This window comes from Neofelis nebulosa, chromosome 16 (assembly GCF_028018385.1).
Source record: "Neofelis nebulosa isolate mNeoNeb1 chromosome 16, mNeoNeb1.pri, whole genome shotgun sequence".
NCBI lineage: Eukaryota > Metazoa > Chordata > Mammalia > Carnivora > Felidae > Neofelis > Neofelis nebulosa.
Window position 1 is genome coordinate 62,549,975 of NC_080797.1, and position 26,038 is coordinate 62,576,012.

Here is a 26,038-nt window from a genome sequence, read left to right on the forward strand (position 1 = left end):
AGAAATAGGTATCTTCCAGAATTCTCTATTCAGATCTATTCTATCCCCATGTAGATAGCTAGATTGAGTCACTCATGTCAAGCAGGGACTTATGTCAAGCAGTGTCATAAGGAGTCAAGGGGGTTGCAGCTAAGACCAGATATTGCCAAAACCAGCACTGGTTTCTGATGACACCCAGAAATGATAGGCAGCAGAATCAGAGGAAGCCTGCAAAGGCCCACGGCTGATTAAACTCTAAAAAGGAAGATTTCTGCAGCAAACTGTCAGACCCTCCAGATGCTGACCTTTTCACATCTCACCACATCAAAAAGGCAGTGCCACTGAAGGCTCTGCCTGACTGATCTCTGAACATAACAGATTCTCCACTGCTTGAACATAAGAAGCAGCACATGCTCAGAGCTTCATCTCAACTATGCGCCCATGGACTGGCTTTGCATTTGTTAACTTCTTACCTTGTTGTATCTTGTTTAATGTATGACTTTGTATTCTGCTTTGTTTTCTGTGTCACGTATGAAGCCAAGTTAAACGTGCGGAGAAATGTCACTGAATTTGGAATCCTGAACCTGCTTTACAGTTATTTTAACGTTGATTTATGATTGCATAAAGCTTGATATTGTAGACACAACTTGTGCGTGTCTTTGTAGCGCGCTCACACCTTCTATTCTCCTTCAAGGATTTCAATCATCCCCAAGGCTTCAGCCATTTGTACTATCATCACTATCACTTTTCTAGATTATTCTCCTTCTTGAGTTCCAGAATTGCTCCCATGTGCTTGAAACCCATTTCCAACTGGACAGTGCCTTGAGACTAGGCACTTTAAAGCCAATGTTTCTCCTCCTCACAGTGGTCTCTGAAAATAATTTCTCTCACTTATATGAACCACAGCAGCATTTGCCCAGCTACCAGGCTTAAAACCTTATTACTTTTTTATTTTTATTATTTTTTTTAATGTTTATTTATTCTTGAGAGACAGAGACAGAGTGCAAGCGGGGGAGGGACAAAGAGAGACGGAGACAGAATCTGAAGTAGGGTCCAGGCTTGGAGTTGTCAGCACAGAGCCTGATGCGGGGCTGGAACTCATGAACCACAAGGTCATGACCTGAGCCAAAGTCAGATGCTTAACCAACTGAGCCACCCAGGCGCCCCTAATCTTATCATTTTTTTTTAAATTTTATTTGAATATAATTGTAACCATAACACAGTGTTACATTAGTTTCATGTGTACAACACAGTGATCCAATACCTCTGTATGTTATGCTATGCTCACTGCAAGTGTAGCTACCCTCTGTCACCACACAACGCTATTACAGTATCACTGACTACACTCCCTACACTGTACTTTTTATTCCCGTGACTTATACATTCCATAACTGGACGCTTGTACCTCCCACTCCCCTTCACCCAATTTGCCTGTCCCACCAACCCCCTCCCTCTGGCAATCATCAGTTTGTTGTCTGTATTTATAGACCTGATTCTGCTTCTTATCTTTATTCATTTCCTTAACATAATTTTTACAATGGATAGTTGGCAGATAAGCTGCCAAGTCATACAGATTTTTCCTCTAAGATCTCTCTCAATTTCTCCCCTCTTTTCCATTTCTATTGTCACTATTCTTGTTCAGACCAAGTTACTACACCCTGAACTGCTACAGCTTCATAATTGATCTTCCTAACTCTCCTCCCTCCAGCTTCACCTAACTAAATTAATCTCCTAAAGTGCAGTTGTATTTTAATTACATCTCAAAAATCTTCCTAACTTCTCATTTCCTGCTAAATTAAAATGAACTCTCATCCTAATATTCAAAACTCTTACAATGTTAGGTCTAATTCTAACTTTCCACTTATTCTAGCTTCAAACTTCAATATACCTCATATCATTAATTTAATGCAGATTATAGGGGCCAGCCCTAGAGATTCAGATTCAGTATATTTGCAGTGGGACCCAGAAATTTTTATTTTTTGACAAGCTTTTGATGAGTCTTTGTCTTTTTTAAAAAAATGTTTATACATTGCAAGTTTATTTATTTATATTTGAGAGTGAGTGTATGCACACACACAAGCAGGGGAGAGGCAGAGAGAAAGGGAGAGAATCCAAAGCAGGCTCCGTGTTGTCAGTGGGGAGCCCAACAGGAGGCTGGACATCACAAACCATGAGCTGAAATCAAGGGTCAGAAGCTCAACCGAGTCACCCAGAGGCCCCCAAGCTGCTGATGCTTCTAACGCAGATAGACTTCAGACTAGTTTTTGAGACATACCATTCTAGCTCCTCTCTAAGACTCTAGGTACTACCCCACCCATCACCCAACAAATCTGCCTTGAGCATGTCTAGAATGCTTTTCACTCCAAACTCACTTCATTCAAACCACATCTCAAATGGAACTTTCTCCAGGAAACCTTTCTTGATCTCCCAAATAAGACACAGCAATTCTATCTTTGGAGTTAGATATGTTTGCACATCTCTTAAGACATTTAGTTTGCTTTGCTTTGTAATTTATTTTATTCCCCTACTAAACATAAGCCACTTAACAGGTATTATCTGTAACTCCTTCCACATACCAGGCACTGAGAAATATTTGACTGAATGCTGTGTAGCTCCAGAATGCTTCACACAATATGCCTCCTGGGTGCTACTATCAGAAAGAGAAACTTGGGGCGTCTGGGTGGCTCAGTTGGTTAAGCATCTGACTCTTGGTTTCAGCTCACATCATGATCTCATGGTTCCCTGAGTATGAGACCCATGTCAGGCTCTGTGCTGAGAGTGTGGAGCCTGCTTGGGATTCTCCCTGTCTCTCTCTCGCCCCTCTCCCATTCATGCTGCCTTTGTCTCTCTCTAAATTAATTAATTAATAAGGAAGGAAGGAAGGAAGGAAGGAAGGAAGGAAGGAAGGAAGAAAGAAAAATAGAATCTTGAACCAGATGGATCGAAGTCTGACTTAGCAAGCAATTTTGAACATTCTTTCAAGTGAAGAGGAGGACTAAAAGTTGTTGATCTACTTTAAAAAGAAAAAAGCATGTTCCCGGGCTTTTGTCCTTCTTTTTATAATATCCACTAACTAAGATAGAAGAAATGTAGGTTTATTTTCAAAATAATTCTGATCCTCATTGGGCTAAAAAGAGAAATGTGACTTGAGATCCAATAAAGATATTTAAATGATGACAGTTCACGAAGCTAAGGAATAAGTCATTATATTTGATTTTCATGATAGATAACGTTGTAAAAATGTATTTAGGGTTGTAAGCAAACATGATACACAGTTTATCTCCATTTTAACTAAGGATTTTATATTGTTTGGAGATGTGAAATTATCACCTCTAAAGAAATATAGTCAACTTTCAGCTCAGAATACTTAAAAGAGACTGCCTGAATTTACATATTTAGTTAATATTACTTGAGAATTTTAACTATTAAAGAGAGTCTTCATTTTTATTTTTTTTTAATGTTTATTTATTTTTGAGAGAGAGAGGGAGAGAGAGACTGTGAGTGGAGAAGGGGCAGAGACAGAGGGAAACAGAATCCAAAGTAGGCATGATGCTGTCAGTGCAGATCCTGACATGGGGCTTGAACTCACAAACTGTAAGATCATGACCTGAGCCCAAGTTGGACGCTTAACTGACTGAGCCACCCAGGTGCCCCAGAGTCTTTGGTTTAAGTACTTATTGGTTTTCCTGATTATGTCTATTTAGTAAAAAGGGACACATAGTATGTGAACATTATCTGTTTCCTTTAAGAACTAATGTGAGGTTAGTCCCTTATTCAGTGTCAGAGATGTCCTCCAAGGCCATCAAAATAATAATTCCCTTTTCTCTTCCAGAACCCAGAAGAGAAGGCCATACTAGAAAATGTTATTTCTTTGCAGCAGTGGATCTTAACCAGAAGCTTTTAAAAGTACAGATGCCTGGGGGCACCTGGGTGGCTCAGTTAGTTGAGTGTCTGACTTCAGCTCAGGTCATGGTCTCGCAGTCTGTGAGTTCGAGCCCCACATCAGGCTGTGTGCTGACAGCTCAGAGCCTGGACCCTGCTTCCGATTCTGTCTCTCCCTCTCTCTATGCCCCTCCCCCCGCTCATGCTCTCTCTGTCAAAAATAAACATTAAAAAAAAAATTTAAAGTACAGATGCCTTAATTAGATGCCAAATCAAAATTAGCCAGAGAACAATAAGAATGAGGTGGAACTAGCTTCACAAATATTACAGCACTATTAAGAAGCTTCAGTAACTAAAACACAGAGTTATTAGCAAATGAATAAACAGACTAATAGAACAGAACTTAAAGTCCAGAGGCTTTAGAACGATAAAGCATCTCAAATTAAGGGGTATAAAGAGATGGGAGTATTTCAGGAAAAACGTGGGGAAAAAAAGTTAGATCCATACCTCATACCCCACACCAGGATAAGTTCTAGATGGATTAGAGATTCAAATACAAAAATCAAAACCCCATAAGTATTAGAAGAAAAATGGAAGAATTCTTTTATAATTAGAGTGAGAAAAGCCTTTTTTTAAAATGTTTTATTTATTTTTGAGAGAAAGGGAGACAGAGTACAAGCAGGGGAGGGGCAGAGAGAGAGGGAGACAGAATCCATGAAGCAGGCTCCAGGCTCTGAGATGTCAGCACAGAGCCTGACAAGGAGCCCAAACCTGTGATTCATGAGATCATGACCTGAGCTGAAATTGGACACTTAACCGACTGAGCCACCCAGGCACCCCAAGAAAAGCTTTTCTAATTAAAAATGTAAAAGCTTTCAAATTTGATTATATACAAGTAAAAAATTCTGCATAACAAAAAAGCATATCATACATAAACAACTAGGAAAAAAATTACAATTCATATCAAAAAGGGCTAATTTCTATAACATGTAAGGAGTATCTAGAAATTGACAAAAGACAGAGAAGAAAACAAGTTAAAGATATGAATTGACAGTTCACAGAAATGATGCTTAGTTCCATTCAGAGTAAGAAAATATAAATTAAAACCAATGAAATAAATATAAATTAAAACTCCTTTTACCTATCAGATGTTTACCTATCAACTATTTACCCATCAGAGTGGTAAGTATTCAATTGATCGACATATTGCCTTGATCTAACTAAAGGGAAATAAGTTCTAACAGATATTGCTGATGAGAGTATAAACTGGTATAATCCCCAAAGAGGATAATTTGGCATATTCAAATTACAAACAAATGTGTCTTTTTTCTGACTCAAAAATTATTCTTGGGGCACCTGGCTGGCTCAGCTGGTAGAGCATACAACTCTTGATCTCAGGGTCATGAGTTCAAGCACACATTGGGTGTAAAGTTATCTTTAAAAAAATTCTAGGGGCACCTGGGTGACTCAGTTTGTTAAGCATCTGACTTCGGCTCAGGTCATGGATCTCAGTTCACGGCTTCAAGCCCCACATCGGGCTCCACTGAAGTGCAGAGCCTGCTTGGGATTCTCTCTCTCTCCCTCTCTCTCTGCCTCTCCTGCACTTGCTCTCTCTCTTTCTCTTTCTTTCTCAGATAAACTTTAAAAACAAAACAAAAAAATTCTACTTCTAGAAATATAATCTACAAGTATACATGCATATATGCAAAATTATGTAAGCACAAGATCATTTACTGTATTTTTTTTTTTTTTTTTGGGACAGAGAGACATAGCATGAACGGGGGAGGGGCAGAGAGAGAGGGAAACACAGAATCGGAAACAGGCTCCAGGCTCCGAGCCATCAGCCCAGAGCCTGACGCGGGGCTCGAACTCACGGACCGCGAGATCGTGACCTGGCTGAAGTCGGACGCTTAACCGACTGCGCCACCCAGGCGCCCTCATTTACTCTATTTTTAATGGAAGCTTGAAAAATCAGAGCATCCATTACTAAGGACCAAATAAATTAATTATGGTACATCTATTCAATAGAATTCTATGCAAATACTTTTTAAAATGCAGAAACTCTTGGGGCGCCTGGGTGGCGCAGTCGGTTAAGCGTCCGACTTCAGCCAGGTCACGATCTCGCGGTCTGTGAGTTCGAGCCCCGCGTCAGGCTCTGGGCTGATGGCTCGGAGCCTGGAGCCTGTTTCCGATTCTGTGTCTCCCTCTCTCTCTGCCCCTCCCCCGTTCATGCTCTGTCTCTCTCTGTCCCAAAATAAATAAAAAACGTTTAAAAAATAAAATAAAATAAAAATAAAAATAAAAAAAAATAAAATGCAGAAACTCTTTATGTATCAATATAGAAAGATTACCAAGACGTATTCTTAAAAAAAAAACAAAAACTGTGTAGAACAATATGAGTAATATACTAACATCTCTACAAGGAGGAGGAAAATAATATAAATTCATGGATTGTAAAAAAAAGAAAAAAAAGATCTCAGTCAGGAAGGATAACTGACAGCTAATATAATAACAGAAACTAATAAAACTGGTTGGGAGGTGTGTGGGAACTAAAAGGACGGAGAACAGAATGGGAAGAAGACTTTTCACTGTACACCTTTTTATATTTCTGATTAAAAAAAATACTTTTTGGGGCACCTGGGTAGCTCTGTGAGTTGAAATTCTGACTCTTGATTTTGGCTCAGGTCATGATCCCAGGGTTGTGGGATAGAGCCCCGTGTTGGGCTCCACACTGAACATGGAGCCTGCTTAAGATTCTCTCTACCCCCACCTCTCTCTATTCCCTCTCCTCCACTAACACTCTCTCTCTCTCTAAAAATAATAATAAAATAGTAAAAGACTAATAAAAAACGTTTTTATTCAAAGTAGTCTTTAAAATAAAAAAATAAAAATGTAGATAATTAGGCTCCAGTCTCAGGGAAACTGATCTCTTAAACGTCTGGAGCAAGCCCAGGCCTATATTCTATTTTTTGCTTCAAAAAAAAATTTTTTTTAATATTTATTTATTTCTGAGACAGAGAGAGACAGAGCATGAGAGTGGGAGGGGCAGAGAGAGAGAGAGAGAGAGAAACACAGAATCCGAAGCAGGCTCCAGGCACCGAGCTGTCAGCACAGAGCCTGATGCGGGGCTCGAACTCACAGACCATGAGATCAAGACTTGAGCCAAAGTCGGACACTCAAACAACTTAGCCACCCAGGCACCCCAACCTATATTCTGTTTTTAAGAGCTGAGAGCCACTGCTATAGAATTTCTTAGGTGAATCATAATGGCTTCCTGTCTCTTTTCATGGCATTGATAAATACTGTTTCTAGTCTTTGTTTTATGTTTTATTTTAAACAGAATTTTGGTGAAGAGTACGTTAATAATCCTTAGGATATCTGGAGGCTAAAAGAATGAGTAGACACACCAAGAAAACATTGTAATGAAGGTGACTACATTTCCAAAATGGGTCTGCCTTGTCTGTCATCACAACAAGCAACCTGCACTTCTCTAAATAATGCATTTAGCATAAAAACATTTCATTCAAAGCTATCTGAGCTTCATGGTTGTTGATTAAGTCATTATTTTGATGTGCCTACAAGGCTAGGCAAATCACAGGTACTAATTTGTGGTTTTAAAATCATAGCTAGACTCTTCATTACCAAAGAGTCAGGATCAATAAAAAGGGGGTTGGGGGATTGTAAAAATCTAAAGACCTACTACAGAGAATTCTGTAGTCAACAGTTTACGTAGAATCATGAGGTAAATAATCTTATAAAACATCCACACTCAGGACTCAGTAAGGTGGTATTTTACTCATTTTCTGAGGTAAGAGCAGGGAAAGAAAGATATGTGAAATATATCTGCCCTAATTCTTATCAGCCAATCTCAGGGTCATGACATGAATCTTAGATACATTATTTAGAAGATCATTAATACAAACAACAAAAGCCAATAGGTTGCTTATGATCTATAAGAAACATTATCTGGGCTCTTTTCCATAACTATTTACAGAATTTTCATTCTTACTATACCCCACCATTTTACTATAATCATAAATGGAAAGCAAATTATGCAGGAAATATGGCCTCAACAAGAGAGATCATTCTAAGCTGGAAGGGAAGAGAACTAACACTTACTGGACAACCGCTGTGTGCCAGGCACTATATCTTGCATTCTTGTATTTAATTCCTTATTTGATCCCCACAAAAATCCAATGAGGAATACATTTTGAATCCCAAACTGAACCTAAGACAGGTTACTGTGTTAAGCACTGGGTTAGACATTTTACACCTGAACAGATTTGAGAGCTAAAAGAACCTGTTCCAGGTCACACATCTGTTAAATAATGAAAAGATTAGAACTCAGACAATCTGACTCCAGAGACCATGCTCTCAACTACACTTTTCCACCTCTCTAAAATTTAAAGGAGGGGTGCCTGGGTGGCTACGTCAGTTGAATGTCTTGATTTTGGCTTGGGTTGTGATCCCAGGGTTGTGGGATGGAGCCCCCCCGTCAGGCTCCACATCAAGTGTGGAGACTGCTTAGGAATGTCTCTCTCTCCCTCTGCCCTTCTCCCCAGCTCGTGCTCTCACTCTCTAACATAAAATTAAAAAATAAACAAACAAACAAATAAATAAAATTAAAAAAAAACCACAAGTGAAGTATTAGTTTTATCCATGGCAGTGAAAAAATAAGGCCATTTTAATTCTACATAAAATTTTGAAGAGACTATTAGTTGAGTGATTCCTAGTAATGTTTGTTCTTTTCTCAAAGTAATTCATACTTTTACACATATTCAGCTGCATTATGTAATTAAAGATTAACATTAAGTAGTAAAGATTAGCTCTCTTGACAGTATTACCACCTAATATTCGTTTCATGCTTTTTAAGTTTACTAAAACGTTTACACATACATTATTTTAACTGATATAAGCATCAAGAGTTTCCCATCTTTACTCTTACAAAGTAAAGCCAAAAGCCTGGCATCTACCTAAGATCCCTCATAGCTCTGCCTTTCTAGCTTAATTTACTACCAATCACACTCACAAAAGGTTATGTTTCAGCTATGCTACTCTTTGAAGATTCTACTTCTGTTCATGCCACCGTACATGCAATTCTCTTTGTCTGGAATGGTCTTCCCAATTATCCATCCAGTAAATTCCTACAGCTCTTTCAAGAGCTGGTTCAAGTATTTTCCCCATGAAACCTTCTGCTCAGTGAATTAGTCACTCCCTCATTTAGGACCACCAAATCCTTTTTTACACACCTCTAGCATAAGATTTACCATAACTATTCATGTGTTTCTTTTTCTAACAGATTGAGCTTTTTGTACAGACTATGTCTTCTCTATTTTTGTATCCCTAGTGCCTTATGAAATGAGTAAAAGAATGAATTATAAAGAATATTAAATTGAGAATTAGAAGATACAAGTGAAAGTCTCATACTAAAATGCAAAGTTTACACCTCAGTTTTTTCAGCCGTAAAATAAGCAATTTTCTATTCAATTCTACATTTACTGCAATGGTTATGCTTCCTCATCAGTTTAACAGATGGAAATATTCTGAGAGCTCTTTAGAATGGTACAAAAAATCCAAATAATTGTTTTTACCTCCTCCATCATGACATCCTGTGTGGCTGAGATTTCTCCTTTGGTTGCTCCACTGTGTACCAGGTTCCGTAGTCGTATACAGAATTCTCTCATCTATGACAGAAACTTATTCAGTACTCCAAATCGTTACCCAACTTCAACTGTGAATGAGCCTAGCAGATCACTGCTAGTTCTTTTAAAGTGTAAATAGGTCAAGCCCCAGAGCAAAGTTCATAAACACATACATTTTTCCCCAACCGGTCCACTTAAAGACATAGCCAAAAACACTATCCCTAAAGGGTAAAAAAACATTGATTATTCCCAAAGAATTCTAGATGCAACTGTTCCTGCCATGCAACTGATGGTACCCTCTGTGACAGTATGTGCCTGGATGAGGAACACATCTGATTCCATAGCACCTATCACCCTTAGGAAAAGCAGGAGACTTAAGACGATTATGCTACTCAGTCACTTCAGTAGATCTTTATTCAGAATTTTACAGATTATTCACTTCTCTTTCTCTGCCAAACTGTTATAACAATGGCTATGCCAACCACCCGATAGTTTTCATTTTTGTTGCTTTCAATTTTGAAAGTACCTAAGATAGAGGTGAGTCTTAAATCTAATCACAGTGCTAAAGAGGATCTTGCTCTCCCCTAAAATGAAATTCAATGATATACTATTAAGGATCTTTTAGCCTGTGGATAAGAATCCTCAGTTTCCTGGGTGGAAAATAACCTACTTCTAATATTGGGGAAACACATCTATATTTTAAAACATCATCTTTCTCCCAGGGGTGACAAATCCAATTTCGGCCTCGTAGATCAAGAGAACAGATTCTTGTGACTCCCAGTTGTCAAAAAACGATGTCTGGTAGAGTAGCATCCCTGTAAGATTTATAACCATCCTTTGGGGGGGGGGGGGGACGCCTCGCTGGCTTGGTCAGCAGAGCATGCGACTCTTGATCTCAGGGTTGTGAGTTTACTCAAACGTATATGTATGTGTAGGTATATATGTGTATATATATAACCCACCTTGGGAAAATGGGTTATGTAGAGAAGAAAATGATTCATTAAGATAACTCATGCAATAAAAAGCAGTTCAATGACTACATAAAATCTTTAGTGAGTAAATACACTGATGTGGTTTGGGGATGCTTCAGAACTCCACATACTCTTTAAGAAAAGTCTCACAAATACTTCTTTTTTGTCCCAGCCCACCTCCAATAGAACCCAGTGGACTTATAGCCCATATTAAGCATGGATTTTCTTTCCTCAGTACCCATGAGAAAATATTTAAATCAATGGAAATAAAAGTAGAAGGTTTTTAAAAAGAAAAAAATAAATAAAACAAAACATTCTAAACTCAATTATTTTTAAGTTAACATGTAGCTACGTTGCCTTTGACACAGAGTAGCTCCTTGTACACAAACTGTGTACACTGAAATGCCCAGGAATCGCCCTGGAAAATTAGGTAAGAGCTTTAAGGTATGTGCACTAAATTCAATCCCACCCTGCTCCATATGTTGCACCTTGTGATTCAGAATGTCATTCATCCTTCTGGTTGCCTCTGTTGTATAAGATTCAGGGAAGCACTTCTTAGGGACGACACCATATTTTTCTAAAAGAAAACAAATTTTGGTGTTCAGTAAGGTAAAAGCATACTCCAGCATTAGAAACCTTGGAAAAATAACCACTGCTTTAAAGAATAGGCCATATTTTGCCATTCTAAATCAGAAAACTTAACAATTTTATACTTCATATTAATAAACAGGACATTAAATCTGCATATTTATCCATATATCTGAGACTGAATTCTGTTCTTTTTATCTATACTTTGTAAAACACTCAGCATGATGAGGTTTTCCCAAAAGACAACTTTTTGAACGAGAATACTTTCTAAATTTTTTTTTTTAACGTTTATTTATTTTTGAGACAGAGAGAGAGAGAGCATGAATGGGGAAGGGTCAGAGAGAGAGGGAGACACAGAATCCGAACCAGGCTCCAGGCTCCGAGCGATCAGCACAGAGCCCGACGCGGGGCTCGAACTCACATACCGCGAGATCGTGACCTGAGCCGAAGTCGGACGCCTAACCGACTGAGCCACCCAGGCGCCCCGAACGAGAATACTTTCAAACAGTTGCAGTTTCAAAGTTTTATGATCACATCAATGGACAAGAGATAAACTTTTTCATAGAAAGTCAGTTCTACTTAATACAACCATTCCATCTCCAACCAGATCTTCACAGTATCTACCTCCTTACCTCTCATTTAAGAAAAATACTTAAGAGGTGAGAGTGTAAGATAAAGGTTCTTAAGCTAACTGTATACCCTTCTGGGAGACTAATTCTACTCGGTACATAACCACAAAAGAAATGGCCCACGCCCAACTACAGAGCCTTGTTTGATCATCCAGACTTTCAGTTCCATTAGAGAAATGCTCTTACCAACAATATTGACAAGCATATCCCACTGTCCACCATCATTTGCGGGATTCATAAGCAAATACTGCACCAGCCTACCATCCTCGGGCTCTTTTTTCTGGGCTGTGTCCACAAAAGCATTTAAGAAGAAATAACAACGTTCAACCTGGAGTAAAAGAAGTTAAATAAAATTAAAGGAAAAGAGAGCTAATACTTTTATTGACATTATCAACACAACAGGATTTTTGGACCTAACACCATAATAGGTATTTTTAAACTAAAGTTGGTAATTAAGTATCAGTATCTGGCTTCATATTTAAAGTTTCTTCGTATATTTCTGTAGATACGTTCAATAGTTTATCCAAAATAATGCACTATTTTATTTAGATACAAAATCTGAAACAAAGTCTTAATCAATAAACATCTAATGGATGCTTATATAACATACACTTTAAAAATTAAAAAATGAAATGAAATTTTTATTTACTGTTTTTCTAACAAGTATTACCTGGATGGGAAATTAGGCCGTAGAAAGACCAAAGAACCTAAATAAAGATGCTCAAAGGGGAAATTATTAAAAACAAAATAAAAAATTTTAAATAAGCTAAGAAAGAAACAAGGAAGCATCAGGGTGAGTCAGTAGACTTATTATTTCATTGCAAAGAGTAGCCACCTACCAACCAAAAGCAGTTCTGTGTTTGAAGAGAGTCAACCTTTGATACTTTGGAAATCAGAATAAGTGGTGTCCCATCTATAATGGAAGGCAGACTATAACTGGAAAAGCAAGAAATGAAGAGATAGTCCCTACCAACGCTGATACTGAAAAAAAAAGCCTTGCAAGATCAATCCCATACCTTGTCCCAGAAAAAGAGATAAGATTGACTAAACTCAAATTCTTCAATATTTAATTTTTTCATGAATGGAAGTCTCATAACATTCAGACAAGAAAAGATCCAGCATCGCCCTGTAACAAGAAAGCAAACCAAGAAATTAGAATGAGTGTTCACATAGATTACATTGTTCTATCCCTGTTTCCTAAAACTGAATGCATGACAAGATCTTCGACAATTTAAAACTAAATCAGAAAGAACAGAAAGATTAAAACAAGGGGCGCCTGGCTGGCTCGGTTGGAAGAGTATGTGACTCTCGATCTTAGGGTTGTGAGTTCAAACCCCACACTGGGTGTAGAGTTTACTTAAATAAATAAACTTAAAAAAAAAAACACAAGGAAGGTCAGAATTAGTATTTGAAATATATATGCAAAGGCTTAAAGTCCTTAACATATGAAAAAAACTCTTTACGTATCATTTAAAGAACCCAATACAAATCGCCTAAGAAAATCACATTAGAAAAAGAAAATACTGCTAGAGAGATGTGAGCAGAGATCATGAATAGATAGATAACTTAATGGCCGAAAAAGATATAAATGGCAAAGAAACATTTTTTGAAGTTTATCATAAGATACCTGTTAAGTTGGGATACATTATTTAATTAATAATGCCCAATATTGAGAAGGATTTGGGAAACAGCATTATTGTACACTCTGGATATAGACCCAAACAAGTACAAAATATCTGAAAGCAAACTGGCAATATATGGCAAAAATTTTAAAAAGTCCCTACCTTTTTTTTTTTTTAATTTTTTTTTTTTAATGTTTATTTATTTTTGAGACAGAGAGAGAGACAGAGCATGAACGGGGGAGGAGCAGAGAGAGAGGGAGACACAGAATCAGAAGCAGGCTCCAGGCTCTGAGCCATCAGCCCAGAGCCCGACGCGGGGCTCGAACTCATGGACCGGGAGATCGCGAGATAGTGACCTGAGCTGAAGTCGGACGCCCAACTGACTGAGCCACCCAGGTGCCCCTCCCTACCTTTTTTTAATGTTTTATTTATTTTTGTGAGAGAGAAAGAGAGAGCAAGTGCGAGAGAGGGCGTGTGCGTGGACACGAGTGAGCAGGGGGCAGAGAGAGAATGAGACAGAGAATCCAAAGCAGGCTCTTCCAGGCTACACGCTGTCAGTGTGGAGCTCAAACCATGAGATATGACCTGGGCTGAAGTCAGATGCTCAACCAACTGAGCCACCTGGGTGCCGCAAAAAGTCCCTACCCTTTAATCTGGAACACGTAGTGTATGCTTCAATATAAGGTGACCCTAACATAAGTCAATCCCCATTCTCCCAAATTAAAAAAAGGTTGTTGGGACACCTGACTGGCTCAGTTGGTAGAGCGTGCAACTCTTGATCTCAGAGTTGTGAGTTTAAGCCCCACGTCGGGTATAGAGATTACTTAAAATCTTCAGGAAAAAAAGAAAAAGTTGTTTGGCTAACTGGATCATACAGACACTGGAAAATACAGACGAAATAGTAACTGTCCACCTATAATATTTAATTTAGTAATTTAAATATATACAGATATTTAAAATCATGTTAACAATAAATTGACGTAGAAACACTGCTTCTTCCACTTTCACATGTCATTTTCACATTGATTCATATCTTCACTTGGATTTTGGCATCAGTGCTTTTGCCATCATTAGATGTACTCTTTCAATGGAACACTTCATCTTTCTTCCATCTAGTATGTTTGAGTCACAGCAATGTTTTAAATCTATCCTTCATGCTATCCCTGAAAACTGTATGCTAGCATCAATTATACAATCACATTTCTCATTTGTTCAGTAAGTAGATAATCACAAACTTTACAATGTCACCATTTCCTTAATGATTTAAGTGATCTTTAAAAGGTCTATTTACAATGATATCCAACATTTCCATGTGAGGTCACATCCTAAGAATATATTATGTTCAAATTTTTCGTTTTTTTTAATTTTTTTTTTTTTAACGTTTTATTTATTTTTGACACAGGGAGAGACAGAGCATGAACAGGGGAGGGTCAGAGAGAGGGAGACACAGAATCTGAAACAGGCTCCAGGCTCTGAGCTGTCAGCACAGAGCCCGACGCGGGGCTTGAACTCACGGACCGCGAGATCATGACCTGAGCTGAAGTCGGACGCTTAACCGACTGAGCCACCCAGGCACCCCAAATTTTCGCATTTTTAAAAAACTGATTCAATCAAATGATCTCTAAAGGCATCCCAAACTAACACAGATTGAGGCCATTTCAGAGTTAAGTGCTTACCAAATTGTATTTTACTTCAAAATAAATTAACCACAAGTGTTCATTATGAGGATCTCTGTAAGGCCTCAAATATAAGGTAACTCTCTTTACTAAAGGAAAATTCAGGGGGAAAAACCCCTGACCTTTATTTGGCATAACTTTTTTTTTTTTTTTTTTTTTTTTTTAAGAGAGAGAGCGCTTGCGAGCGAGTGCACACAAGTGAGAGGGGGAGGGTCAGAGGGAGAGAGACAGAATGTTAAGAAGGCTCCATAAGCAGGGTGGAGCCGGATGCAGGGCTCAATCCCACAACCCTGGCATCAAGACCTGAGCTGAAATCAAGAGTTGGACGGATACTCGCAGTGCCTGGGTGGCTCAGTTAAGCATCTGACTTCAGCTTAGGTCATGATCTCACGGTTAATGAGTTCAAGCCCCACATTGGGCTCTGCGCTGACAACTCAGAGGCTGGAGCCTGCTTCAGATTCAGATTGTCTTTCTCGCTCTCTGCTCCTCCCCCACTCACTCATTTTCTCTCTCTCTCTCTCTCATAAATAAATAAACATTAAAAAAAATTAAAGAAAAAAAAAGAGATGGACGGTTAACTGACTGAACCACCCAGGCACTCCTGGGCGTAATCTTTTTACTGCTATAAACGCATGTTCCCGCTATATTGGTAAATGAAAAAGGTAGATAGATAGTTTACCTAACAATATGTAAGGTATCCACCTATATTAAACACACACACATACACACACACAGAATAAAGACCTGACTTTAAAAATATGTACCTGTTGGTATTTTGCAAATATTCTACATTGAAGAACAATAATTTTGTAACAAGAAAAAACAATTAAAAATAAATGACGATGGGGCACCTGGGTGGCTCAGTTGGTTGGGCGTCTGACTCTTGATTTTAGCTCAGGTCATGATCTCACAGTTTGTGAGATTGAGCCCTGAGTCTGAGTTTGTGCTGACAGCACAGAGCCTGCCTGGGATTCTCTCTCTGTCCCTCCCCTGCTCACTCATGCTCTCGCTAATAAACATTTTTTTAAAAAAAGAAAAAAAATAAGCAACTATAGTTTTTTTCAAAAACCACTAATTAGCTCATTTTTACCTTGGGTCTGTCTGTATGTCACCCCTCTCATATATACTGTATTATTTCCCAGTAAAAAAAAACCTGTATGTACTGTTAATGTGAAAACTACATAGCTCATAACCTATTTGTAACTCTTGTAAATAAAAGTGATACTACAAAATATAAGACTTGATCTATTCCAGAGGCACATTTCCAGGCTTTTCCCTAAGAGGTCACTGCAATCTAAACTGTGTAGGACCACTGTGACATTACTAACTGGATCACCTGCATCCCAAGCATTTCTTACTATGGCAAAACATTAATTATGGCAAGGTCATGGCCTTAACATCTAAAAATCACGGAGTTACGGGGCGCCTGAGTGGCGCAGTCGGTTAAGCGTCCGACTTCAGCCAGGTCACGATCTCGCGGCCCGTGAGTTCGAGCCCCGCGTCGGGCTCTGGGCCGATGGCTCGGAGCCTGGAGCCTGTTTCCGATTCTGTGTCTCCCTCTCTCTCTGCCCCTCCCCCGTTCATGCTCTGTCTCTCTCTGTCCCAAAAATAAATAAAAAAACGTTGAAAAAAAAAAATTTAAAAATCACGGAGTTATGATTTCCATACAAGAAAATATATCCATGTTAAACATACACTTTGAGTTCTAACTGGCTCTCACCAAGCACTGATCTGCTTTCTGTCAAAATACACTGGAAGTAGTTTTTATTTTTTATTTATTTTTTAAATGTTTGTTTATTTTTGAGAGAGAGGGAGACAGAGTGCAAGGGGGCAGAGAGAGAGGGAGACACAGAATCCAAAGCAGGCTCCAGGCTCTGAGCTATCAGCACAGTCTGACACGGGGCTCAAACTTGTGAACCGTGAAATCATGACCTGAGTCGAAGTCAGACGCTTAACTCACTGAGCCCCATACGCCCGACTGGGACTAGTTTTTAAATGGATAGACTTTTAAAAGTCCTTTTAGTACAGTTCTGCCATAAGAATGTCCTCCTTATTTAGATTCCTGGTTAACCAATCTTTCACATTGCTGCTTTTCAAACAATCATGCTAGACAGCAAAACAAGAGCTCTTGACCAGTAAGGCAGGAGAACTGAGTATTTTTCTGTATTACAAACTGGTCTATTGGTGGAAATTGAGCCCATTAGCACATTTACTCAAACTGTAACTATTGGCCTATTTAAACACTTGATGATGTTTTGATACAATTACGTTGTGTCTTTTCCACTCCATACATTTGTATATGGCCTTCAGGGCAAGAACATTTTGGAGTTTTCTAGAGCATGAACATTTTTGCATGGTCTGTTTCGTACTAAAAACATGTATCTCCAAGACACCGGGCCACAATCACATAACTTCAGGACAGAATACAGTGAATTACATTCAAACACATGACTTGTCACTTTAATGCTCAACGCCAAGTACACCATCAAGCCACAGAGGACCAAAGTAAGTCACAAGGTAATGTTCTTGGACCTGCCTTTCCCTGTGCCTGTTCCCTGGAAATTTACAAGTTCTTTCAATGCAAACTTCTTCTACTCAGTACCATTCTTAAGACCTCAAAATGGGGCACTGTCAGAAAGGTTAAGTAAAGTGTGCAAGGAGTTTTGAGACCTCACCTGAGCTCTTTTGGTTGGTGACTGGCTTGCCTTCCTGAGTCACAGCGTGCTGGAACACATGCTGAGCACCCTGTACCGTGGCCCTCTTCAGGCAGATGTCCAGCAGGTCGTGGGTGGTCCCAACATTCTGGGCAAGTACGAACTGAGGGTCGGAGTTCAGTTTATGAATCAGAGCAGCTACCTTCTCCGAATTCAGTCCTGTTGGAAAACCAAATGGTATTGATAGTATCAAAAGGGGGCTCAAGAGGGCTGATCCGGGGCTCCCACAGCTTGGCCCTAACTTCGGAAGACCAGCCGGAGGTGACCCTTGCGGCGGACAGGCCCCTTACCGGCGACCTCCCCCAAGTGCTGTCTCCCACCAAGGCCGCTCCAGCCCGCCTAGAACGCTCCATTCCCGCCATCGCCCCCGGTCCCAGGCCCGGTTCTCTCCGCCGCCGGGCCTCTGGGGCCCAGCTGAGCCCCCCCGAGAGGACCCCGGCAGGGCCTCGGCGGGAAAGAGCGGCGCCTCACCCGCGTTGTTCATGGTGGCCACACCGCCCGGCTGGGGAACGGTAGTTTGGGGGTTCTCAGGGGAACGCCGGGGTTACACTGTGGCTCGCTGCCTCAGCTGCCGGACCTGCCACTCACACACCGAACGCCAGAAAGAGGGAACCGGCCCGGTGGCGGAGGAGGGCTGAAGCCCAGAGAAACGGGGTCCGCGGAGGGACAAAACTCCCCCTCGCGTTGCTGAGTCAGCGCCGTCTGGGCAGGCCCCGCCCGGGGGAGGGACGACCGGGCGGGCTCCCGACGAGCTCCATCCCTCTCGCGCCCCCGCCCCACCTCTGCGCGACCCGGGGTCGGCCCACGTGGCGCCAGCGCCCCTGCGCGTCAGGCTCCCGCTTCCTAGCCCTCGGGGCGCCCCAGCCGTTCCGTGCTGGACCCGGAGCCCGAATACTCTGGCCTTGGGGAATGGACCCATTAAGCCTTCCCGGAAGCCTAAAGGGCGCTCAAGGCAGTAAGGCGGAGCTGAGGGGCCGCATCATTAAGCCCAGGGCTTAGGGTGGGTGGGCTCGTGCAGACACACACACAAAATGTTCCCAAAGGCTCTACCCGGAGGCATCCTTAGCTGACCATTCACTGCGTTTTCGATGGCAACTTGTTGCTTGGATTCTAGTCAGGACCAAGTTCTTGTATTTGAGGGGAATTTGGAACCACGCTCTTTCCCACCCACTCAGAAGCTACTATCACTGTTCTACAAATAAGACATCTGCTCGTTCAAAGAAAACTATCCATTCTGGGCTTCATGGAGTCAGTGAGTGTTTCCTGCTTAGCCCAGCATGTACTGTGGGCTTAACTAAGGGGGATTACAGAGGTCAGTCTTATGCACCAACACTGTTTTGCCAGGCCCTCTACAAAACTGCAAATGAGCTGCCCCCCTCCTCTCTGCAGGCTCTCAAGATAACTCAGCGATTTTCCATGGTTTTGAGATTGTGATGCCCTTTAATATTGTTTTTCGCGCTATGAAATCTCAACCCATTGGGATGCGACCCACAGGTGATAAAGCAAATACAAATATATCTGCCTTATCGCTGAAAATCCCGACTCTGCTACTCAGAACACTGGGAGTCTATTGTGGAACCTGGACTCTAGGAGCTATATTGAAAATCATCACTGGTTCTACAGAATTCTATTATCTGGAAAAATCCACACTCAGATACTAGTCATTTGAGAAAGCACAGTCTCTTATGTCCCTACGGAGACCTAGCTAACATTTTGGGGATATGATATTAACTATCTCCAAAAGAGCCCATGGACTATCCTGTTTTGAGATTCTTCTGATGTCTGAAGAAAGGGAACAGGTGGAAATTATGCTGAAAGAAGTACTTTCACAAAATGATGCCCAAGCATCTTGCCCAATTCAACTCAAAATTTTATTCATCATCTACAAGGTACCAGGCACGAAGCAAGCTGCTGATGATACAGAGACCAATAAAGCTTCAACTTCCCCTTAAGAAACTCACAGTGTAGTGGGGAAGATGCAAAATAACTTTTAGACAATCGATAGCAGCATACCAATAGTACTGCAGAAACAGTGATGAGAGAGCTGTTAATTAGGGCCAGAAGCTCCTGAAAAAAGAGGTGACAGGTGAGCATAATCTTAGAATGGATGGGATTTTATAAGGCAAAAAAGAGGAAGGGCACGCAAGGCAGCAGCGAAGGCACAGAGCATTAAGGCACACGGCAAAATCATGTTGAAGAAACTGTGCATCAGAGTCTGATGTGGTTAAGAGCAAGGATGGGTTTGAGATCAGGGGCAAGGTATAGAACTGGAAAGGTAGCTTTGGTCAGGATATGAAGGGTTTATATGCCATGCCCCAGCATCTGTAGTTTAACCTATGAGTAATTAGATGCCGAAATTGATTTTTAAACAAAAGAACGATGTGCTCAATTCTGTGTAAAGAAAGAAACCCAACGGCACTGAGGAGGGCGACTTAGAGGGGAGAGATTCTAGAGATAGAGAAACTAGTTAGAAGACTGTTCCAGTAGTGTCTTTAGAAAATGATCCTTAAATTGAGGAAAGGGAAGAGACACAGATAATCTGGAAGTTTTCAACTGAGTGAGAAACTGGATCATGGCGTCATTAACCAAGAGAGGGAGTACAGAAAAATGGTATTTGGGAGTATGCAAGTAAGCAGGTAATGAATTCAGTTTGGGCCTTGGCAAGTTTGGGGCACCCACAGGACCCCCAAGAAGAGAAATACAGGAAGCAGATGAAAGGATGTCTAGAGATTAAGTAAGACATGCAAGTCTTGGAACCATGAAAGTCAACAAGGTTGCAGAGGAAAAGAGAGTAAAGCAAAAAAGGGATGAGGACTGAGGATAGTACCCTGGGCGGCAGCATGCGGTTTTATAGGGTGTTTTCCAAGCTCTGCTTGCCAAGCCACGCGCTCTGGCCCATGGCTGTCTTCAATCAGAGCATGCTGCATCTTTTACAGGTCATTACAAGGAATCCATATGGAAGTGCCATTAACTCCAGTAACAGCAACATTTAAGGAATGATTGAAGACCGGGGAGCCAGCAGGAAAGGACAGAAAAGAGCAGACAGAGAGGTAAGAGACTTGGAGTGTTATGTCTTGGAATCCCAGGAAGGCAAGGAGAAGACGGTGAAAGGACTGAAAGCTACAGAAGAGTTTGGCAATTGGATCAGGGGCAGCCTAGAGAGGGCAGCTTAGTGGAAGGGTGCAGCAGGCAGAAGCCACGTTACAGTAAGTTGAGAGGGAAGAAATGTTAAGGAAGCTCCTTCGGGAGGAAAGGAAAACTTATGTGTACCAGGAGGATGAAAGGCAGGAACCAGATATCAGAGGGGTATAGTTGCTAAGATAAGAGCCTAGAAAAAGAGGAGCGATGGAATCAACAGGGTAGGTGGAGGGGACCAGTTTTACAGCTACTGCCACCCTTTTCATACCAATAATTACATTTCCCCACCCCATGCTCAGAGATTCCTATCATCACTTTGCCAGGTCTCCTACTCTGCCCACATTGTCAGGGTGACACCCTTAAGTGCCAGCTTTCCACCCAGCAACTCACACCCATACAGTCAGCCCCCATATGAGCACAGACAAGAGGTGTGGAAGAAAACTGGCTTCCCAGTGGGCTCACCCCAAATGACCTAGCCAGGAAGACATACATGTCCCCAAAAATACAATTCTTAGGATCTACCCCTCTAGCTCCATCCAGAAGAGATGTTGTTGGGCCCAGTGACACCTCATGGAACGAAGCAACTAAAAACAATTCCAGTATGAAGTCCACAATATTAGAAAAGGAAATCTTTATAAACCCTGTGAAGTGGCATCACCTGCTGTTGCGGGTGTGCCTACTGCCTGTTGCTTCCATGGGCTGTACCCAGTTAAAGCCAACAGGACAAGTCTCTGAGCAAATTCTGCATCCAGGTTCCCCTTCTGCACTGTCCACCAGTCTTTGACAAGTGTCGGTTACCTGCTTCTACTTTGGCGGAAAAGACCAGGTTTTTATGTTGGATGGAAGTCTGGATTATTATCTAACACAAATATGAACACATATGAATGTTGCCTTAACACTGAGGTTTGCTTTGGTCAGAAAGCCTCCTGGTATTGGGGTGCCTGAGTGGCTCAGTTGGTTGGGCAGCCAACTTCAGCTCAGGTCATGATCTCGCAGTTCGTGAGTTCGAGCCCCACATTGGGCTCTGTGCTGGCAGTTCAGAGCCTGGAGCCTGCTTCGGATTCTGTGTCTCCATCTCTCTCTGCCCCTTCCCCAGTCCTGCTCAGTGTCTCTCTCTCTCTCAAAATTAAATAAACATTTAAAAATTTTAAGAAAAAAGGAGAAAGCCTCCTGGTATTTCATTACACCTGACAGTAAACTTCAGACATCACATATTGGTGTCCTGCTGGGCCAAATTCAGCTCCTAGATGTATCGTTTGGCCTACATGGTGTTTTAAAATTGTTGAGCCAATATTTAGGATTGGGACATTTTGTATACAAATCTGGGTTACTGGCTTCTCTTGAAAATATTGTTTCAAAAAAAATTCTTTTCCCCCACAATAGTAATTTCTCCATCAAAAGTGAAAAAAACAAAAAACACGTTAAGGGGTCCCACATAATTTTCTTTTTTTTCTTTTTTTAATTTTTTTAAAATTTATTTTTGAGACAGAGAGAGAGAGACAGAGCATGAGCAGGGGAGGGGCAGAGAGAGAGGGAGACACAGAATCTGAAGCAGGCTCTAGGCCCTGAGCTGTCAGCACAGAGCCCGATGCGGGGCTCAAACTCATGGACTATGAGATCATGACCCGAGCTGAAGTTGGATGCTCAACCGACTAAGCCACCCAGGCACCCCGCATATGATTTTCTTTATATCGAGCTTTCTTGTTTCACTCATTTCCATTTATTACATTTATTTATATTTGAGTTTTTCATGCCCTGATTTTGGGTGGCCTAGGTGGAGTTTGGGAAGACTATTTCTCTCCTATACTCATCCCTACCCATAACCTCCAAATTCCTTCCTCCCTGAGATGTGCAAAGTCTGCAGGAGCTGGCTTGGATAAGGCTTTGGATAAGATCAGATACTGGATCTTGGGACTTTTGGGGGCCCAAAGAAGCCCATATCCCTGCACTACACTTTTCCTCCAGATGTACCCATCTCAGTACAGGTAACTGGCAACTGCGGGACTTCTATCTTCCCTACTATTCCTAAACCCCATGTAGGCTTAATCCAACTCTGTTACCCCTCCTTCAGATTCAGATTTTAAGGATTTTACATATTTGACATCAATTGTAAATCATGTCTTTTTTTTTTTTTTGAAACATTGTCCAATGTTCTAGAATGACATCGATATATCAGCAATATTATTCCTACTTCTGGATATGACATTTCTGCAACTCACTCACTGTTCTGGGTGCTAGCAATTCACAGAATATACAGGTAGAGGAACCAGCATATGCAAAGGCAAAGAGGCACAAATGAGCTTAAGTGTGATTCAGGAAAAGTAAGAAAGTCTGGAGTTTTACGAATATTTTAATTATACAAATTTGAAGTAGTTCATAAACTATTTTTTAAAGTTTATTTTATTTATTTTGAGAAAGGGAGATAAAGAGCAGGTGGGGAGGGGCAGAGAGGGTCGGAAACAGAGAAAATTCCAAGCAGGCTCCCCAGTGTCAGTGCAGAGCCCCATGTAGAGCTTGAACTCATGAACCATGAGATCGTGACCTGAGCTGAAATCAAGAGTTGGGCACTTAACCAACTGAGCCTCCTAGGCACCCCAATTATAAACCTTTTTTTTTTTTTTTTTGAGAGAGAGAGAGTGAGAGAGGTCACGAGTGAGCGAGGGTGGGGAGAGGAGGGAGAGAGAGAAAGAAGCAGGGCTCACCAAAGGGGGCTTGAGCCCACCTGAAGCAGGGCTCATGCTCACCCAATGCGGGGCATAAGCTCTCCTGATGTGGGACTTGAAGTCATGAACCGTAAGATGACCTGAGCCAAAGTCAGATGCTTAACTTGCTGAGCCACCCAGGCACCATTATAAACTATTAATAACACCTTAGTGTACGCACAAAATTTGAAGCAATGTGAAGCCTTCACATGTTTAACATTTGTCAGAAATGGCATATTTTCAAAGCTGGTGGTGGCTCAGTGAATCAGAAACTACTTATGCTATTGCCACACGGCGGAGCCATTTTAGCTAGTAAAATAGTATCTTCCCTTCAATAAATTTACATTTATCACTAAATAGTCTTGCTAAATAGTCTTGAATTATAGATGTTTTAAATTTTCTGTAAAGTTTTCAGGAATGTATCCCTTCTCTAAAATTCAGCTGCACTGGAATGTGGTGTGGCAAGACTAAACTATGGGGGTGGGGGGAGAAGATATATAGGTGGTAAGAAATAAGGTTTAAAAGACTTTATATTCATATTGTGAAGCATTTGGAAGATCATGTGTCTTTTATTCATGGGGATATTACTATATCCACAAAATTCCCCCATAGGTGGTAAGGAGAGAAAATCATCTTCAAGTGATATTGCCCATAAAGGCAATAGGTTAGTGTTTTATTTCTCCCAAGTATTTCATTTCCCCCTCCCTTTCTTCCTTTCCTTTTTTCTTTCTTTTAGTCAACGGCTTGTTGAACATCTGCTGTTTGTCAGCAACTGTACCAGGCACTTGAAATACAAAAATGACAACACCTTGGTCCCTGACCTCAAGGAGCTTCAATCTAGTAGAGAAAATAAAAAATGAAAGTAATCATTATTTTTTGATTAATGCAAAAAATATGCATTGAGTACATACTATGTGTCAGGTGGGGCACCTGGGTGGCTCAGTCAGTTAAGCGTTCAACTCTTGATTTCCACTCAGGTCATGATCTTGTGATCCTGAGATTGAGCCCCTAATTGACAGAGTGTAGAGCTTGCTTGGGATTCTCTCTCTCTCTCTCTCTCTCTCTCTCTCTCTCTCTCTCTCTCTGTCTCTGCCCCTCTCCTGCTTGTGCATTCTCTGTCTCTCTCTGTCTCTCTCTCTCAAAATAAATAAACGTAAGAAACAAAAAACAAAACAAAACAAAAAACTACGTGTCAGGCACTGTATTAGATACAGATATACACAGGAAAGCCAGACAGACAAAGTTCCTGCCCTCCTGGTGCTTACATTCTAGTGGGCGAGACAGCATAAACAAATGCAGATGATTCCAACAGTGATATAAAGAAAATAAGACAGCATGACTTGATAGTGACTGGTCAGAGATGGTGGTAGCATAAAAAGCCCCTCCGAGGAAGTGACTCATACTGAATGGCCGTAAAGATCTGGCCACGGGAGGATCTCTGGGGAAAAATAGCAAGAAAAGGGGAAAGCAAGGGCAAGGGCCTTGGGAGGGAAACAAGCAGTGGCCAGCAAGGTCATAAAGAACCCAGCTTCTTTCCGGCACCAGGAAACACCATCCACAGTGTTACTACCATTCTTGGGCTTGTTCCCCTTGTGTTCCTTCTTCAAGTCTAGTGGGCGGAAAAAAATCTGGCTTTTTTTCACTTCCTTCTAGGAACTTCATTCACTTCCTTCTAAGAGTTAAGACCACCAGAAGCTTCCAGCAGATTTAATCCTGAATTGTATTGTCCACAATGAGGTCACATGTCTGTTCCCAAAACACTCATTGGCTAGGGGAATGGGATTACCCCTACATCAGTCAGGCCTATCCTCATGCCATAGTTAATTCCCCAAACATCATTGCTTCTCCTGAGTGCAGGATGGGTGGGATGGCTGTTGGGCATCAAACACAATGTTCACTACATCATAGTAAGATGTTTAGATTTTATTCTAAGTGTGATGGAAAGGAGTGAGGGGACATGTTCTTGTTTATGTGGGTTTTTTTAAATCTTTATTTATTTTTGAGAGACAGACAGAGACAGAGCACGAGCAGGGGAGGAGCAGAGAGAGAGGGAGACACAGAATCCGAAGCAGGCTCCAGGTTCCGAGCCGTCAGCACAGAGCCAGATGCGGGGCTCGAACTCACAAACCGCGAGATCATGACCTGAGCCGAAGTCAGACGCTCAACTGACTGAGCCACCCAGGCACCCCTGTGGTTTTTTTTAAATGTTTGTTTTTGAGAGAGAGAGAGACTGAGCACAAGTGGGGGAGGGACACAGAGAGAGAGAGAGAGAGAGGGAGACACAGAATCTGAAGCAGGCTCCAGGTTTTGAGCTGTCAACGCAGAGATGGATGCGGGGGCTCAAACTCACCAACTGTGAGATCGTGACCTGAGGCCGAAGTCGGTCGCTGAACCGACTGAGCCACCCAGGCGCCCCCTGGTTTATGTTAAGGATACACTGAAGATATTTGTAACATATTTTATTAGGAAAAATAGTATTAAAAATATATACAGGG

The 26,038-nt window shown here is 41.2% G+C and overlaps 1 protein-coding gene across 1 annotated transcript in view; it reads right to left on the reverse strand.

The window, feature by feature from the left end:
- BLMH (bleomycin hydrolase) overlaps positions 1-18,392 on the reverse strand; it is a 47,681-nt gene extending 29,289 nt beyond the window's left edge. Inside the window, exons 1-6 of the mRNA XM_058704085.1 lie at positions 18,175-18,392; positions 17,665-17,862; positions 12,708-12,817; positions 11,878-12,019; positions 10,963-11,051; positions 9,453-9,545 (exon numbers count right to left, since the gene is read on the reverse strand). Coding sequence (XP_058560068.1) covers positions 9,453-9,545; positions 10,963-11,051; positions 11,878-12,019; positions 12,708-12,817; positions 17,665-17,862; positions 18,175-18,187 — 645 coding nt within the window. The 5' untranslated portion in view covers positions 18,188-18,392. The remainder of the gene's footprint in view (positions 1-9,452; positions 9,546-10,962; positions 11,052-11,877; positions 12,020-12,707; positions 12,818-17,664; positions 17,863-18,174) is intronic.
- Between the last annotated feature and the right edge of the window lie 7,646 nt (positions 18,393-26,038).